The sequence below is a fragment of the Quercus suber genome, unplaced genomic scaffold (genome assembly GCF_002906115.3).
Source record: "Quercus suber isolate HL8 unplaced genomic scaffold, Cork oak 2.0 scaffold_766, whole genome shotgun sequence".
Classification (NCBI taxonomy): Eukaryota; Viridiplantae; Streptophyta; class Magnoliopsida; order Fagales; family Fagaceae; genus Quercus; species Quercus suber.
In genome coordinates this window covers 82,595-100,027 of record NW_027070202.1, presented here as the reverse complement: position 1 = coordinate 100,027, position 17,433 = coordinate 82,595, and the positions used below count along the sequence as shown (strand labels likewise).

At 35.8% G+C, this 17,433-nt stretch overlaps 1 protein-coding gene across 1 annotated transcript; it reads left to right on the top strand.

Annotated features, from left to right (window-relative positions):
- The first annotated feature begins 2,118 nt into the window (after positions 1–2,118).
- LOC112008760 (trans-resveratrol di-O-methyltransferase) lies at positions 2,119–3,812 on the top strand. The gene is given in 4 exon segments (XM_065767027.1): positions 2,119–2,920; positions 3,476–3,592; positions 3,595–3,724; positions 3,727–3,812. Coding segments are annotated over 4 exon segments (1,098 nt in total). The 5' UTR covers positions 2,119–2,155.
- The last annotated feature ends 13,621 nt before the right edge of the window (positions 3,813–17,433 follow it).

The following is a 17,433-nucleotide window of genomic DNA, read 5'->3' as shown; positions in this document are numbered from 1 at the left end:
GACTGATCACTCGACATCTACCTACAAGTGACGGGTGTAAACTAAGCACCTAGGATGACGACCTCACTTTAAAAAAGAAATTGAAAGCATGCGAGAAAGGAAGGGAAACTTACAAGTTCTGGAGTGACGGTTGAGAAAGCGACGGCGTGAACGTTGGTAGAACTGACGGAATGTGGGTGACGGACGTGCTCTCCAGGAATCAAGTGAATGAAATAGTGAAAATGAGGAAGGGGGCCACATATATATATATATATATATATATAAGTTAAACGCACGGAAGACGAAGCGACGCCCGCGTTCAGACACGGAGCCAATCCAAGCACGCCACCTGTCCTAGCATTTAATACTAAAAGTGTCAGCAGTAATAATTCTTCTCTTGATCAAAGGGGCAGGTAGTGACGAATGCAAACTCCATAACCCGTCAGGTACAGCCGACGGAGATATGGAGTAGGGGGCAACTGATATGGAAGAATTATAGCAGGTACCATGAGCCTAACCCGTCAGCTTCTGCCCTGGCTGACGGGTTTGTTATGACGAATGCTGTAGGCCAAGCGTGAAGGAATGCATGCTGACTAGATCAAGACAAAACTGACAGGCTGAAGTCCCCAAGTCTAACTGACGGCAATTTGGAGCCCCTAGGCTACTGAACGTAGCGAGAAGCTGACGCCAACCCAGCTGAAGGGGAAAGTGCAAGCTGACGGTTTTAAGGCCGATGGTTCTATGAAAACCATGACTTGGTCACCACGCATGGGTTTTAGGGAAATTGCTTGTATTCCATGCCCAGTATCAGAGTCCTATAAGGAAAGGATTCCGCAATCTACGCACATAAGGATTCCTATAAGGAAAAGACTTCTACTCCAAGGAAGAAAGGTCCACCCTCTACTACTATAAAAACCCTAATACCCTCATAAGCCGAGGTATGCATAATAAACCCCTCTCTAGCACTCTAGAGTTGAAAGAAGTTCTAACTTGACCTTCGGAGGGTATTTGGCCGGCACCACACCGGTGCTCTCTGTGAGGTCTTTTCCTTTTTGTTGTGCAGGTGTTGTTTTGAGCGTACAAGCGTCGTGCAACTCACTGGTGAGATTTTCGGCATCATCATGTCGTTTATCCTCAAAGAAAGCATGGTTGACAATTTGCCGTTTATCCTCAAAGAAAACATGGTCCACAATCTGCCGTTTATCGTCAAAGAAAATATGGTCGACAATCTGCCGTGTATCCTCAAAAAATGTATGGTCGACACTCTGCCGTTTATCCTAAAAAAATACATGGTCGACAATCACAGTTCAACTGTCTAATGATATGCTTTCAAATTTTAAGTCAGTTAATTTTGTGAATCTGCATGTGAAGGTTTTCTTTAATTAATACATGTAAAGAAATGGATATTTTAACGTTACACTAGTTCAACTTTTGATTTGCTCTTAGAGAATTAAAGCATGGTGTAAAAAACATTCTCTCCTCTTTTATGTGTGTGTTAAAAATACTTAATATTTAAAAAAAAAAAAGTATGGTGTAAAAATAAAACATAGAAACACATGTATAAAAGTCTTAATTTGTTTTACTTGAAACAAAGTTAGTGAACTAATCATGAGAAGCAAGATATTTTTTATTTGTTCAACTTTATTATTGTATACAGCAAAATTTATTGGATGTGGTGATTGGTTATTGATTAAAAAAAAAAAAAATGATATTTAAGTAGTGGGCTTAAATGAGACTTGTAAATATTTGTCACCTTAATAGTTTGTAAAAAATATTATTAAAAATTTGTGACGATAGTATTATTCTTTTAATAATCATGAAAATAATTTTTGTAGCAACAACTTAGGTGAGAAGTCACATATCATATACCAATAGCAATAAAATTATTGCACACACTCACACTCACACTCACTCACTCTCACACATACGAAACTGGGAAAGCCCCACTCCCACCCCAAACGACGTTTCTATCTAACTCTCATTTGTCCTGTAATGAATTGGTCTCCAACGTACTGTACATTGAATATCTAACTCTCATTTGTCCTGTAATGAATTGGTCTCCAACGTACTGTACATTGAAATGCAGCAGTAATCTACAACCAATTTATATATAAGAAGACAGTTGGACCTCATGGAGAAGTAAAAGAAGCTTAGAATTAAAGAGGTCAGCACTAAGATGGATCTCATTCATGGTGAGGGAGTGAACGAGTTATTTCAGGTTCAATGTCATTTGTATAAACACGTTTTTAGCTACATAGATTCCATGTCACTTAAATGTGCAATTCAGCTAGCCATTCCTGACACAATCCACAACCATGGCCAACCCATTACTCTCCAAGAGTTGGTCTCTAAGCTTAATATTCACCCCAAAAAAACTAGCTGCGTGCACAGGCTTATGCGTTTATTGGTGCACTCTGGCTTCTTCGCTAAAACTATTGTTTATGAAAATCAAGAAAAAGAAAAAGAAGAAGAAGCCTATACTCTCACACCTTCTTCTAGGCTTATCCTCAAAGATAATGTCACTAGCTTATCACCATTTGTTCTGGCAATGCTTGATCCTGCACTTGTAAGCCCATGGCAGTTCTTGGGAGATTGGTTTCGGGGGAGTGAGCTCACACCTTTTGAGAAAGCACACGGGAAAGGTGTCTTGGACTATTGCAACCAAAACCCAGAATACAATAACATTTTCAATGAAGGAATGGCTAGTGATTCCCGACTGATGAACTTGGTTGTTAAGGACTACAAGCCCATTTTTGAGGGTTTAGGTTCATTGGTTGATGTTGGAGGTGGTACTGGGACAGTAGCAAGGATTATTTCTGAGGCATTTCCTCACATGAAATGCACTGTGCTTGATCTCCCACATGTTGTTGCCAACTTGCCAGATAGTAAAAATCTAAAATTTGTCGGTGGCGATATGTTTCAATATATCCCTCCTGCAGATGTCATTTCTGCTCAAGGTATGTGACATACTAATGTGTCTTTAATATTGAAATAGTATCATCTCAATTTCACTTAAATTGAGAGTTTATTTGATGGTTAGTACTTTATTTTCTAGATTTAATAGTGTTCAAAGTATCACATTTTTTAAAATTTTATGATATACACTTTTAGACTTGTAAGATTTAATCTAAACAATGAATTGGTGTGCGTTATTTTAAGTTGATTCCAATTGTTTTATTTTGGCCATTAATATTGGCTATAGTAGGTTTTTTTTTCTTGGTTGGAAGGTGGTAATAGGAATTTTTCTTCATGTGTGCGTGGATGTTGTACTTGGATGTACCATTCATATGATGTAAAAAAGCTCCTTAACCACAATTACTTTCCATAAAACATCTATACAAACAGTAAGATAGAAAGATAATTAAGTAGATATTAGGTAGGTAAATCTGAACAATAGAAATGATAAATTTAAGACTTCCATAGGTGAAAGAATTTCGAAGAATTATTTAACATTATTTTGAGGTTGGCTGCATTTAAAAGATGCTAGAGATACGAGGCACTCAAATTTGATAGTTATATTACTGTCTGGCAGTGGATTTTGCATGATTGGAGCGATGAGGAATGTGTCAACATACTGAAAAATTGCAAGGAGGCTATTACGAGCAGAGGTAAGGAAGGAAGGTAATTATCATAGACGTAGTGGTAAATCAAGAGAAGGATGAACATGATGTTACCACTACAAAGCTCCTCTTTGATGCACTAATGATGGTTGTGCTCACTGGAAAAGAGAGAAACAAGAAAGAATGGAGAAGCTGTTCTTGGAGGCAGGCTTTAGCCACTACAAAATTGTGTCATCATTTGGCATGAAGTCCGTCATTGAGATTTATCTTTAGGAGATAAACAAGTACCTATGTATATTAAGCTGGCAAAGACTGTCGACAAACAAACAAAAAAAAAAAAAAAAAAAAAGAATAATGCTTGCCAGTATAGGAATTAAACTACTATCAATCTTGAAACTGCCTATTGTAAGATATCATAATTATTTTAAGTAAAACTCTAATAGATGTATGTTTCAAGAGCTTGAAAATTCTACTTCAACTAAAATTTCCTCTCTCTCTCTCTCTCTCTCTCTCTCTCTCTATATATATATATATATATATAACAAAATAACTGAAATTGAGAAGAAATCATCTGTAAGGCGTAGCCGTGTAGAAACAGAGAAAGAGAATGAGAAATTTGAGGCCACCCACATTCAGGACGACATCCCACAACCATAACTAGTAATGAGATTTTAAATAGACTAAAATTTAGATTTGGTTGTTTTGGTTTGATTGATCTGATGGTGTGGGGCTATATAATCTCTACAAAATCCCCTCTCTCAAAAATTTGCTTTAATATTTTTGTTGTTGACGTAACTACAAAAAAATTTGTTACTTGCATGCAAATTGTTTGATAAAATACCCGACTGTTTTTTTTTTTTTCCCAGAATTTGATTGATTCTATACAAATGTCCATTTTGCATTCCATGGAATCCCACGTCACCTAGGGAAGCACATGAGAATGTGTTTATAATGAATGACCTCCCTTTAATGTGTAGAGACATTTTTCCTCACTGCTATGTACTTTGGGAGAGAACAAAAACCGTGAGGGGTATGAGCCTTAAAGCAGACAATATCTACACAGTGGAGGGGGTCATTACAGATGATATCAGAGCCATGCCCTAGCCGGAAGTGTAGGCCCCACACACGAGGACACGTGTGCTCGTAAGGGGGGTGGATTGTAGTGACCCAAAAAAGGGGTCTTGCATTCCATGGAATCCCACACGTCCTCGCGTGTGGGGCCCACACTTCCGGTTAGGGCATAGCTTTGATACCATTTGTAATGACTCCACTCCAATTATGTAGATATTGTCCGCTTTGGGACCTATATTGCTCATGGTTTTGTTCTTTTGCAAAGCACACAGTAGTGGGAGAAAAGACCTCTACACATTAAAGGGAGGTCATTCTTTATAAACACATTCTCATGTGCTTCCCTAAGCGATGTGGAATTCCATAGAATGCAAGATCTCCTTTTGGGTCACTACACCTTTTATTATTGTCTAAAACTAGTCCAACGGCATTAAAGGGACAATAGGCAACTAGATTGATAGTAAGGCTAGCAGTGGCTTCCTATATTTGATTGAATATATATAATAATTTTTTACTATGAAGATTTAAAGATTTTAAAAGGAGGGTTGGTATTGGATGGATCCCAATCTGGGAATCTGACGATGAAGTTGGTGTTATGATCTTCTATTACACCCATACAATTGTAAATTGTGTGATGGAGAATTTCCCAAGCTGCCTCAACTTGATGAATTGCTTTGCCACAGCGTTTGTGGGAATAGGACTTAGATTGAATATATATAATATTAGAGTGAATTAGATAGTTAAGTGAATAAATCGAGAATTTGAATATATCAGTATTGTCTAGGATAAAATTGTTTAAGTGTGAAAACTGATTTTAAGTGGGAATTGTGTATTGATGGACCTAACTTTGGGGTTCCTAGGTTCTAATTCTATAGATTTGTTGTGACTCAAGGGTGGTTGATTTATTTGATTTGCAACTAAGAGGTAAGTGGTGTTTACTAATTTTTGGGTTTTTTCCAAAACAATGTCGATTATTAAACTATTTTATATCAAGAAAATATGTTGATATTCTATATATAAATTGATACTTTATAAATGGTTGATGTGCACATTTACTATTTGTTTTATAAAAAAAACTTGTGGGACAACCTAAATTTAGTCAAACTTGTATGTGTGTATATATCTTTACATTTTTTAGAATTATGAATGGATTATTTTTGTGGGCATATTGAATATGTTTTGAAAACTTATGGCAAGTCATGATTAAAAGCTTAGTAGTGTATTTAATCCTTAGCAAGGGACAATCATACTGCAGCTAGTCCTTAGCAAATGACGGTTCCAGAAAAGAGGACAGTACATATTTGATAGCTCTTTAGCAAGTGAGTATACTATTGAGGATTCAAAAAGAAAGCTCCTTAGTAAGGAAGTGCACTTTTAGGTTCCAAATGAGCCATTCTTAAGAAAAGGGATGTAAAAGAGGTTCCAATTCCAAAAAGGGGACAACATAACCTTGTCAACGGGGCGTAAATGTTGATCATGGGAAAAGCCTAGGAATTTATTTATATGATTGTATCAAAGCCATGCCCTAGCTAGAAGTATAGGTCCCACACGCGAGGACACTTGTGCTCATAAGAGGGGTGGATTGTAGTGACCCAAAAAGGGGTCTTGCAATCCATAGAATCCCACATCGCTTAGGGAAGCACATAAGGATGTGCTTATAAGGAGTGACCATTGTAGTGACCCAAAAGGGGGGTCTTGCATTCCATGAAATCCCACATTGCCTAGGGAAGCACATGAAAATGTGTTTATAAGGAATGACCTTCATTTAATGTGTAGATGCATTTTCCCCCACTACTATGTGCTTTAGAATAGTACAAAAACCGTGAAGGGTATGAGCCCTAAAGCGGACAATATCTACATAGTTGGGGGTCGTTACATAGTATTTTGGGAAAATTCCAATTGAGTGGTTTTTTTTTTTTTAATAGAATTAATCCAATATTTATTCCATTTAGAGTTTCCAACATTTTTAAAACAAAAAATAAGGGCGTTTTTTTTTTCTTTTATTTATTTATTATTATTATTATTATTATTATTATTATTTTAAGTTTCTTTTCAAGATCCATCTTAGCCACTCAAACCAATCTTAGCCTTATCCTCAAGAAATAGTATTTACATGGTGGAGTTTGATTCGCTTCAAATTGCCATAAAACTCTACCCACCAATGACTTTCAAGAAGAAACGGTTGTGTAACCCCCTTAAATTATTGTCCTCCAAATTGTACTAAGTTTCTTTTCAAGATCCATCTTAGCCACTCAAACCAATCTAAACCTTATCCTCAAGAAATGGTATTTACATGGTGGAGTTTGATTCGCTTCAAATTGCCATAAAAACTCAACCCACCAATGACTTTCAAGAAGAAATGGTTGTGGAACCCCCTTAAATTGTTGTCCTCCAAATTGTACTACCCGAAGGCAAGAACGATAACAAATAATTAAACCGTAACAAATAATGCTAATTACAACATGCACGATGCGCCTGTGTGTTAGATTTATCCTTTTGTTGAGAATATCAAAAAAGAACAAAACTTCTTGTTGAAATTTTTTTTACTGAAAGTTGATTAAGTATAATTGTATTTGAAGTAAACTTTAAAAAGTTCTATATAAGCAAGTTATAAGAAAAAAACTATTACCTAATTAATATGAAACTATGAACTGATCATTTTTTTTTTAACACAAAAGCTTGTATCAAATTCAGTGGTTGATAATTATAACTTAAACTCTATTAGGCATGACAAATTAGTGGGTTCTAGTTAAATCAATTGGTAAAGTTTCTGATAGTTGAGTAAGAGATCTAAAATACAATCATTGTCTACGTCAAAAACTGATTAGTATTTTGATTTATTAATAAAGAGCTATTATCATGAGCGGATGTCATAGGTTGAAACTTTAAAAAAAAAAGGTTTGAAAAATTATATCAAATTCAAATAACTTACACTCTATTAGGCATAGTCCCAAACTAATTATGGTATTCTTTTAAGTAAAATCTAAGAGGAACTCAATTAATTATGATGGCAATCATAGTGGTAATTGCACGTGCAAGCATGTGGTCCAAGATTGAGCGTAGAATCATTAGCGGTAGGCAGCTAGGGACAAGTTTTTTTCTGCACTGAGCTAGGGACAAATTATAAATAAATAAAAAAGAATTTTTAAGGTCTCACCCATGCCTGTGGTTACAATAAAGGTAATATGTAATGGAATTATAGGCAATGTCACAACGAAAACGAAGTCGCACCGCCCCCATCCCCCCAAAAAAAAAAGTTCTTTCCTCTGCTGTTAATGCTCATGGTTTCTGCTTTGCATGAAGATTACATCTCATGCATGAGATAAATGCATCATCCCTTTTATAATATGCGGATTTTATATAATTGTGAAGTTCATGATTATAAAAGAAATAATGCATACATTATATGTATAATAAAAAAATAATTATTACTTTAAATGTGCGGCAAGGACGGACCTAGGGGGCCCAAGGGGGCCTGGCCTCCCTGCCCAAAGTAAAAAAAGAACTTTTTTTTTTTTAAACTTGCATATGTCTCTAAACTTGCATCTGTCTCTTCCAAAAACCTAAACTCCCCCCATTTTAATTAGCCTAACCCAATTAGCAACTACTAAATTAAAAAACTTAACAAAAACAAAACTTTAAAATAAAAAATAAAAAAAATCCTAGATAAAGTATCCACAGTAGTGGTGCTAAATAGTTATATTGCTATTTTTATATAGTTATTTTTAGCACCACCAAACACCAAAATGTGTCCTACAATAGTGGAGCCAAATCTATATTTTTTGTCTCCACAACTATTTTTGGTTGTGTACTGTAGTCGAAAGGTAATTTTTTTTTTTATTTGTGCGTTCACACTACTTTTTATTATTTTACTATTTTTTCTTTGTGTCTCTCTCCTTACTCTCTCTCTCCATTTGCACGAGCTCAGTTGCCACAGACCCATCACTGCTGACCCACACTTCAATCAGCCATCGTCGTCGACCCACGCTCTACCTTCGACCACGCTCATCGCATTAACCCACTTCACTCCTCCACTCCTCACCGGTCCAACTCCCCTGCCCCACGCCATCGAAATAACCCAATGATCCGGTGAGTAATCCACACCACATCACCTTCGCTATAAACAAAAACTATCCACAACCACCACAAAACACAAACCCATATCACAAATCAGAAACCCATGGCAGATCAGTTAGAGTAGAGAGAAAGATCACAAACTCACAGCACAACCGATAAACCCGCAACAAAGATTCTTTGGGAACTCTTTGACAGAGAGAACATCGACAAACAGAGAGTTGCATTTGAGTCTTTGAAGAGGGAGAGAAGTGAAGATGCGCTCAGTTGAGATTATGGAAGTGCAGAGGAGAATGACTTTTGGGTGTTCTTCATAGAGGTCATTTAGGTTGGAGAAGAAGGAAACGTCGAGAGATTTAGTGGCGTGGGAATGGTCAGAGTGAGAACGGTGTGGCCTTAGAAGACAAGGGTTTTGGCTGGGAACTGGTTGTAGTTGCCAAAGCCAATGATTTTGATTTTAAGGTGGTGGGTGGTGTGGAAATGGGTTATGGCGAGCTTTGTTTCATAGTCGTAGGGCTGCACCGCGTCTAAGGCTCGGATCTGGAGAGGTTTATGGCAGAGATAGAGGGTTTTGGGGGTTGTGGCAGTGGCCACGATGGTGATGGGTTTGAGAGAAGGTGAAGAAGAGAGAGAGTGAGGAGGATGAGGAGAGAGAAGGGTTGTTGAGTTGTGGTGGTGAAGAGTGGTGGTGGAGAGAGGAGAGAGAGAGAATTGTGGTGAGAGATGGGTTTGAGTTTTGAGGTTATGAGAGAGAAAGAAAGAAATTAATAAAATAATGTAGTATATATATTATTTTATTGTGATATTTATATTATTTTATTGCGTTGAAAGGTAAAATATCCACTAATGCTGGGTGTTTTGTAAAGTGAATAGGTAAAATAGATAAAGTATATTTTTGTGGTGCCAAAGAACTAAAAAAATAGCACCACTGTTGTGGATACTCTTAGCCCAATATTAGAGTACTAGCATTAGGTGTTCTAAATGCTAAATATTTAGTATTTAGAACACTGTAAGTGAGCCCAACATACTAAGCCCATTTAGAATAGTGAATTTAGGTTAGACGGCCCAATACAATTAATTTGTTAGAGGATAGGCTTCTGAGGTCAACTTTAATATACTTGTATGATTTAATCTTTAGATGGACTGGAAAAAGTTAGATAATTCTTGAAAGAAGAATAGATTTTTGGAATTAACACCTCTTCAGGCTTGGCTGAAGAGCAATTATTCATATAATGTTCAAGTCATAATCACAGTTTAGTGCTATACAATGTCAGTATTTCCTTTCAGTTTTTTGTCCCCTATTTTGTTGGGGCCTACTTTTCTTTATATAGTTAGCTGAATTGCATCTGAGCCCTCCACTTGTACAGTCATTGACATTCCTTTAGATGCTTCTCCCATCAAGGTTTTGTTGGAAGTGGTAGAATGTGTTGCAAGTTGTGAAGGCACTATTCAGAGGTCATTCCTCTATTAATGCAATCAGCTGAGTTAGTGCAGTGCATTAAATGCGGAAATGATGGTTATTTTGTCTAGATACTTCACTTCTTCTTTGCTTGCACGTTTCTACCGTCTTCTTCAGTATTTTGTTATCTGATGCAAGTGGCATGCCTAACAATTCCCGAGGGATGCTCGTTGCTCAAGCTCCTCAGAAGGTCAACCTCTTCATGGTTCCTCCTTGGATTCTCATCCACATGTTGGATCAAGACTGATGTGTGGGTGGGCCATTTCCCCTCCGTGAACTTGGCCCATGGGCTCTATTCCGTACTCGAATCTTACCCTTGTCACAAACACCAAATACCAAAAACACTACTATGTGAGACATTTCAAATGCTATGTTAAAGTAGCAAAAGTAAGTTTTGGTTTGTGAAATTATTTATTTTTTTTGTTTTTTTTGGGAAGAACTGATGTTCTTAAGAACTGATGTTCTTAAGAAATAATAATTTTATGTATTTATCTTGTTAATAGTTTGTTAATACTATATGAATACCTATTTAAGATTTCTTTTTCTCCTTATACTTTGGCCCCCCTAACTTGAAATTCTAGTTCCATCCTTGATGTGAGAATATTAATTATGCTAGCTATCCACAGTCACAAACTGGCGCACACATTATATCATCTCTCTTTCCTACTTTTTAATTTTTTTTTTTAATAATTTAATTATGATACTATTTATAAATTTATGCATGAAAAATGAGCTTCCTGATCTTCACAAAAGTGGGGGTTAAAGAAAATGGGAATTTTTTTTTTTTAATTTTAATTAAAGGAAGCCCATATTTTGTAGTAAAAAGTTTTAAAGATTAAGCACAAATTACAAAACCCCAATCAAAGAAAATAAAGAAATTTAGATCCAGTGAAGCTCACCTTGATAATGAAAATGAAAAATAAAAATTAAAGGGAAAAGTTTGTTCTTCTTCTTTTAAACTATAAAATAGTAGGATTTTAGTTAATTTTCAACAATTACTGCTCAGACATATATTAAAAAATATTAATTATTTTTTCCATATCCTCTCTTTTTTTGAAATGAACAAAAATTTTATTAGTTTTTAAGATTAGCCAGATTAATTTTATTCTAGGATTCAATTTATTAAAAAAAAACCTAGTTGTCATTTTCACCCTCTCTGCTCTGCAAAGTAGGAAACAAAGGGATCAAAACTGTATACGTACTGGTTGAAATGAGACTGAAGATAAAATAGTTATGTAGACCATTTAGAATGCCTGTACTATCTGATAAAATTTATTTTTGTGGTAATTTCATGAATATTATTGATTGAGAAACAACAATACATAGAGTTAGAGGACCCTAAACCAACAGTTATAAGACAAGCTATTACAGATGAACAAACAGCTGCAACCAATTAGATGATTATAGAGATGGACATAACAATTGCTACTGTTCTAACAGATCACAGATACAAGATAGTTTTTCTGACATACAATATGATAAAAATTTTCTAAATACATATCATAAAAAACAAAATATAGTTGGAATTTCAATAACCAAAACGTTCAATGTGTATGTTCCATTTTAGGACCAAATAAGCAAAACAATAATAATAATAATAATAATAATAATAAGACTCAAAATCCTGTTTTAATTTTGTTTTCCTCCACTTTCTTGTATTTCTTAAAGTTGATTAAGTATACCTATAACTGAGTCTTGTAATTCAACTAGCACTCTCGTACTTCTAATGAAAACATTCAGAATTCAAATCTCTCATTCTCATTGTACTATAAAGGAAAAAAAAAAGTTTGATTGAGTACCTAATCGGCTAAACAAATGTAATATTTCTAGCATATAATGGCTAATTAACCTGCATGCATAACCAGTATAGTATCATACTTCAACAGTAACTTCCTCAAAGCAGCAACTGATTTCAATTAGTCCGAAACCTTTGTGACACCAATTCCCTCCTCTTCACGATCATTATAATACTCTTTAATGAATTGAATTGTGCTACCTTCTCGCATAGGTGAAGAAGAGGAGTCATTTACAACAAAAATAGTGAGGCCTGGCTAACTTGGGTTGGGCTTGAGCCAGAGGCCCACATGTTGGATGTTGTCGACAATCTCAACAACACAAAGACGAATAAAGGAATTGTCAACAACAACGCGATAGATGTATACTATGATTACTATCAAGAGAAAGAAAGGGGGGAAAAAAAAACAACTATATTAGTAATACAATGTTGAAGATGGTGACCACAGAAATGAGAAAATCTAATAACAAACTAAACAATATAATTCTATAATTGAGGCCAGTATCAAACAAAGAAGCACCATAACGCTTGCTGGAAATAAGTTATGAAGCCTAAGGCCAAGTAATTTTCATCTAGGGACCTGCGATTCACTCATCAGACAAATCACATCATTCCACACCAATTCTATCAATTCATTCTCAAGAGTCAATCTCAACCATTGCAATTTCTTATTTCTCACAAATATGCACAGCCGTCCATATTTTATGATAATTTAATCTGTCATCAAAATAAATGAATTTGGGATTCGTTAAAAAAAAAAAAAAAAAAAAAGAATTTGGGATTCAAATTATTGCTCTGCGTTAATGGAATCTTTGTGGTGCTTTTTTGTATGTGATTTGAGTCCCCACCTCTCCTACTATCTATCTTAAATAATAATAATAATAATAACAAATAAATAAATATATAAGAATATAAATATGAATTATGTCACAAATACTGCTGCTAAGGTACTCCATATCAATGTCTCACTATAATTAGACTATTTGATTATATATGTGTGCAAATTACCTTAGAATTTGTTTGGTTATATAGGATTGTTTTTGTACGTTTTTAGACTCTTTAAAATACAAGTTGTTTAACTTAGTTATTTAGCCAAGTGATTACTTAGATAAATTACTCAAATCTAGGTTAACACAAGTAAATTATATCAAGTAAAAAATGAGGAAAATAAAGAACACAATGTTATAATAACTCAGGAAAACCAAACCGGTAAAAAACTTAGGGAGGATTTAACCTAACTATTCTTAAGGTAAAAAGCAAATCCACTATGAAAAAATTGAAATTTATATAATAGAACTTAAATCACTAAAATTCTATTGCTATCTCGAATAGAAAACTTACTACCATGACCCCATGATAGCTCCGAGTCTACGGACTATTTCTTTCCTTGGCCTTTGCAACACAAGCACCCACACTTGATAAAAAAACACAAACTCTCCTGTTTGTGACTCCAAGATCACCCTTGAAGGTTTAGATCATCAGCACCTTTGATGACTAGAGAAGGCAGCAACTTCTACAACATATTGAGATTCTCCAAGGAATAACACTGGTAGAAGACATGAGAGCTTTTTGGGTACAAAACCCTAGATCTACAAAAGAGACGCAAGATGCACTCTAATTTCTCTGTGAAAAGCCTTTTAAAAATGTGCTTAGGGTTTCCTTTATATACTAGGAGAAGTAGATTTGAAACCCTAATCCTTAATGGGCTTGAACTGCTGTTTAGGCCGACTTAAAATTCTATAGATAAGTGTTTTGATTGGTCGATCCTGTCTTTCGATCTATCGAACTAAGCAGTTTCTGAATTCTATTTTTTGCAGCTTGCTTGTTCTTGGATCTTGACTTGAATCTCCTTCAGTATTATCTAATAATACTTATAAACTCTAAGATCTATATTTAGACAAGTTTGTGTTCACGATTTGCCAATTGTTTNTGAGACAGAGAAATTTCCCGACCTATCACAAGCTGACACGTCACACTATTAAGTCCACAAAATACGGCCAATTACATAGCGCCGTGTATTGCTGCTAGGTTTTGCTATCATTACTCAGAAACCAACAGAAATTTGCCAAGTGTCATGCAAAAACCAATCACACATCATCGCACGTGTAAGCGATGACATAATCAGCTTCGCACGTGTAAGCGATGACACAATCAGCCTCGCACGTGTAAGCGATGACATAAGCGACCAATCAAACTTTGCACGTGTCACCAATCAAACTCTGCCATGCGTCACCAATCAAGCTCCGCCATGTGTCACTTACCTACCCCTAAACTCCTATAAATAGAAGCCTCCTAAGGCATTTTTTGAAAAGGGGATGAAATCCAAGGAGGACCAGGCCATTGAAGCACTCAGAAGTCCAGAAGCTCTGCCGGAACCAAGCTCTAAACCTCCAAGAACTTCAAGAACTTCAACTTCGAATACGAAGAACATTCGAAGAAAATCATCCAAATCATCCGCCTAGATCCAAAAGTTTACTGGAATCAAGCTCAAAAGCCTCCAGAAACATCAACAAATCACAAATCAGTGAAGCTCTACGGATCAAGCCTCTAAAGCCCCGAAGAACTTTCACCACAAACCTTCGAATACAAAGAACATTCGAAGAGGAATCGTCCAAATCATATTCCTAAATCTCAAAGTTCACTGGAATCAAGCTCAAAAGCCTCCAGAAACCTCAACAAATCATAAATCAGCGAAGCTCTAAGGATTCAAGCCTCTAAAGCACCGAAGAACTTCCACCACAAACCTTCGAATACAAAGAACATTCGAAGAGGAATCATCCAAATCATATTCCTAGATCTCAAAGTTCACTGGAATCAAGCTCAAAAGCCTCCAGAAACCTCACAAACCACAAATCAGTGAAGCTCTACGGATTCAAGCCTCTAAAGCACTGAAGAACTTCCACCACAAATCTTCAAGGACGAAGAACACATCAAGAACACGAAGAACACGAAGAACATGAAGAACAAAGGATTTCTAACAAGCTCATAGCCAGAGATTCATTGTAATTCCGTTTCAACAATCTTCGATCCATCCTTCAGCCAAATTGAAGGATACTTTGTGTTCAAGTGAAAATCACATTACCACAAATCCAATTAACAAATCTTTCAAGGAGATCGAATCAGAGGATAACTCTTTTGTAAATCAACAGAGAATTGTACCACACAATTATCAATACAAATTTATATTTGTGACACTATTTTACTTGTTTGACTTATTTCGAACCGAGAAATTTAGTCGTCCACAGTAGGTTGAGGATGTTCTTATGGATTCGGACCAGTAAAATATGTTAATTTAGCCAAAGCTATGTATGAACTACTGGGTAAGAGAAAAAGTCGTTTTTAGATCATCGAGGTATGAACTTCTACGATTATGAACTTTTTCCTTCCAAAATCCACCATGCATGCTATCACTGTCGCTTTGTTCAAATGCTATTGTTCTTACATCTATGTTCAATTTTATTCTTTGGCTTAATACCTACAGATAAATATGCTAGAAGGTTTTTAGTAAATTGCATTATAGTTCAATTACAATTTTTCTCCTCATTTACCATACATGTGACAGTTGCCTCATTTTGCATGAAGGTACATAAATGTTTCCATTAGTATATAAGTTCAGTCAGATCAGCTTCTTTTTTTGTGCAAATTACACATTTAAATACAAAAAACAGTTCTACGTTGACCTTGGATGCTTCATTAGGTGTAATGGGTAAAACACAGCTAGAGATCTACAGTTATTGCAAGGATCTACAGCTACTCAAGCGACGGACGAATAGTCATTGCATCACTAAATGAGCTAGAAGTTATGTCAATCCCCCAAATGTACACCATTTATGGGATAACAACCAAACAACAAGAAATACTCAACCATAAAAGGAAACAACCCTTGGGCCTGACCCCTTCTCCCTTTTTTATACTCTCTCGTTAATGGACCCGAAATGATGAGGGAATATCTTGTTGGCATGTGAGTCCCTCCACCCGTGGTGACTAGGTGGTCTTTTGAGTCTAAACTATTGTCCTAGCATATCTAATCCCATGTTAGAGGTGGGGTCTATTGTTCTATTGATGGCACAATTTCCTCATTACTTGAACCTGACGCTGAATCTTCTGCTCGGCAGGTAAACTCTCCTAAGACACTGATTCTCTCTCTCAGTAGACATAGGAGATCTGCTTGGATGCCATGGAAAATGTCATGAGTCCAAATCTTCTGTCTCATCAATTGTGTTCCACTTCATGCTCCACCAATAAAATTTAGACAGCTAGCCTCTCTCATTAAATAAAATATCTCATTAAATGAGACAATTAGCCTCTCTCATTAAAGTCAGATTTATTGTATTTAATGAAAGAGGCTAGCTGTCTAAATTTTATTGGTGGAACATGAAGTGGAGCACAATTAATGAGACAGAGGATTTGGACTCAAATGTCATGGTCTTGGTAATTCAGCACGGTCCCCCAGGTTTACAAGATGGGCTTGTAGTTTATTGTCCTTGGCCTAGTCTTCTATGGGCAAAATTTGGTCATATTCGGTATGGGCCAAACCTTGTTCTCCTACATGATCCCTTGTCAAAGCTAACACCTACTTGTATTTGTCACTTTTTTGATCTAACATACTACTTCTTTTTCACACTGAAAATAGGAAATTGTGGCATCCTATGAAAAGCTAGGCACTCGAGATCTTTTAGACAACATCATATTAGAACGTTTCATTAAAAAATGGTTCTATATGAACCTATATAGTTCTAATTCTTGTTACTACTGACATTGTTTATATTAATATTTTTGTATCATTAATTTGAGAAAAAATTGAAGAAATAAAAATTTGGCCTAAATTATATATTAAAACCTTGTAGTGATGTAGTCATTGTACAATGTTTAGCACTTTGGTTGGTTTTCCTATAGGTCCTTATATCTTAGGCAATGTGTATGCACATTTAGAGTTCCTAACATTTTTGGATGTTTTCTTTACAGTAGAGGAGGCTATTGTCTACAAAGAAGAGGCTAGTAGCCTTTGAACAACCTTGACAAAGAAATGCCATTGACTAGTTGGTTTCTAGCCGCTTAATGGATGAGTGGAAAAAAGCCCTCTGCACAGAGTAAGAATAGGCTTGAGGAGAATGGTTCACCTTGATAAAGGCCCTTTGGTTGGGATGATATTTCCATTAGCAACATCGTTAACAAGCACTAAGTAGTAAACTAAGGAGATACATTGCATAATTTGATTAATCCACCTTGCATTAAAACCCAATCTCTCCATAACCCTTTGAATAAAACCCCACTTGACTTTATCAAAGGCCTTACTCTTATCAAGCGTAGTCACCATGAAACTATTCTTAGTAGATGTTTTGTGGTTTAGGTAGTGCATCAATTTAAAGGCAACTAGAACATTATCTATGATAACTCTTTCTGAGGTGAAAGCACTTTGGTTTTCTATGATAATTTGGGGGAGCTAAGATTTAAGGCGGTTAGCTATAGTCTTAGAGATGAGTTTGTAGATCACATTA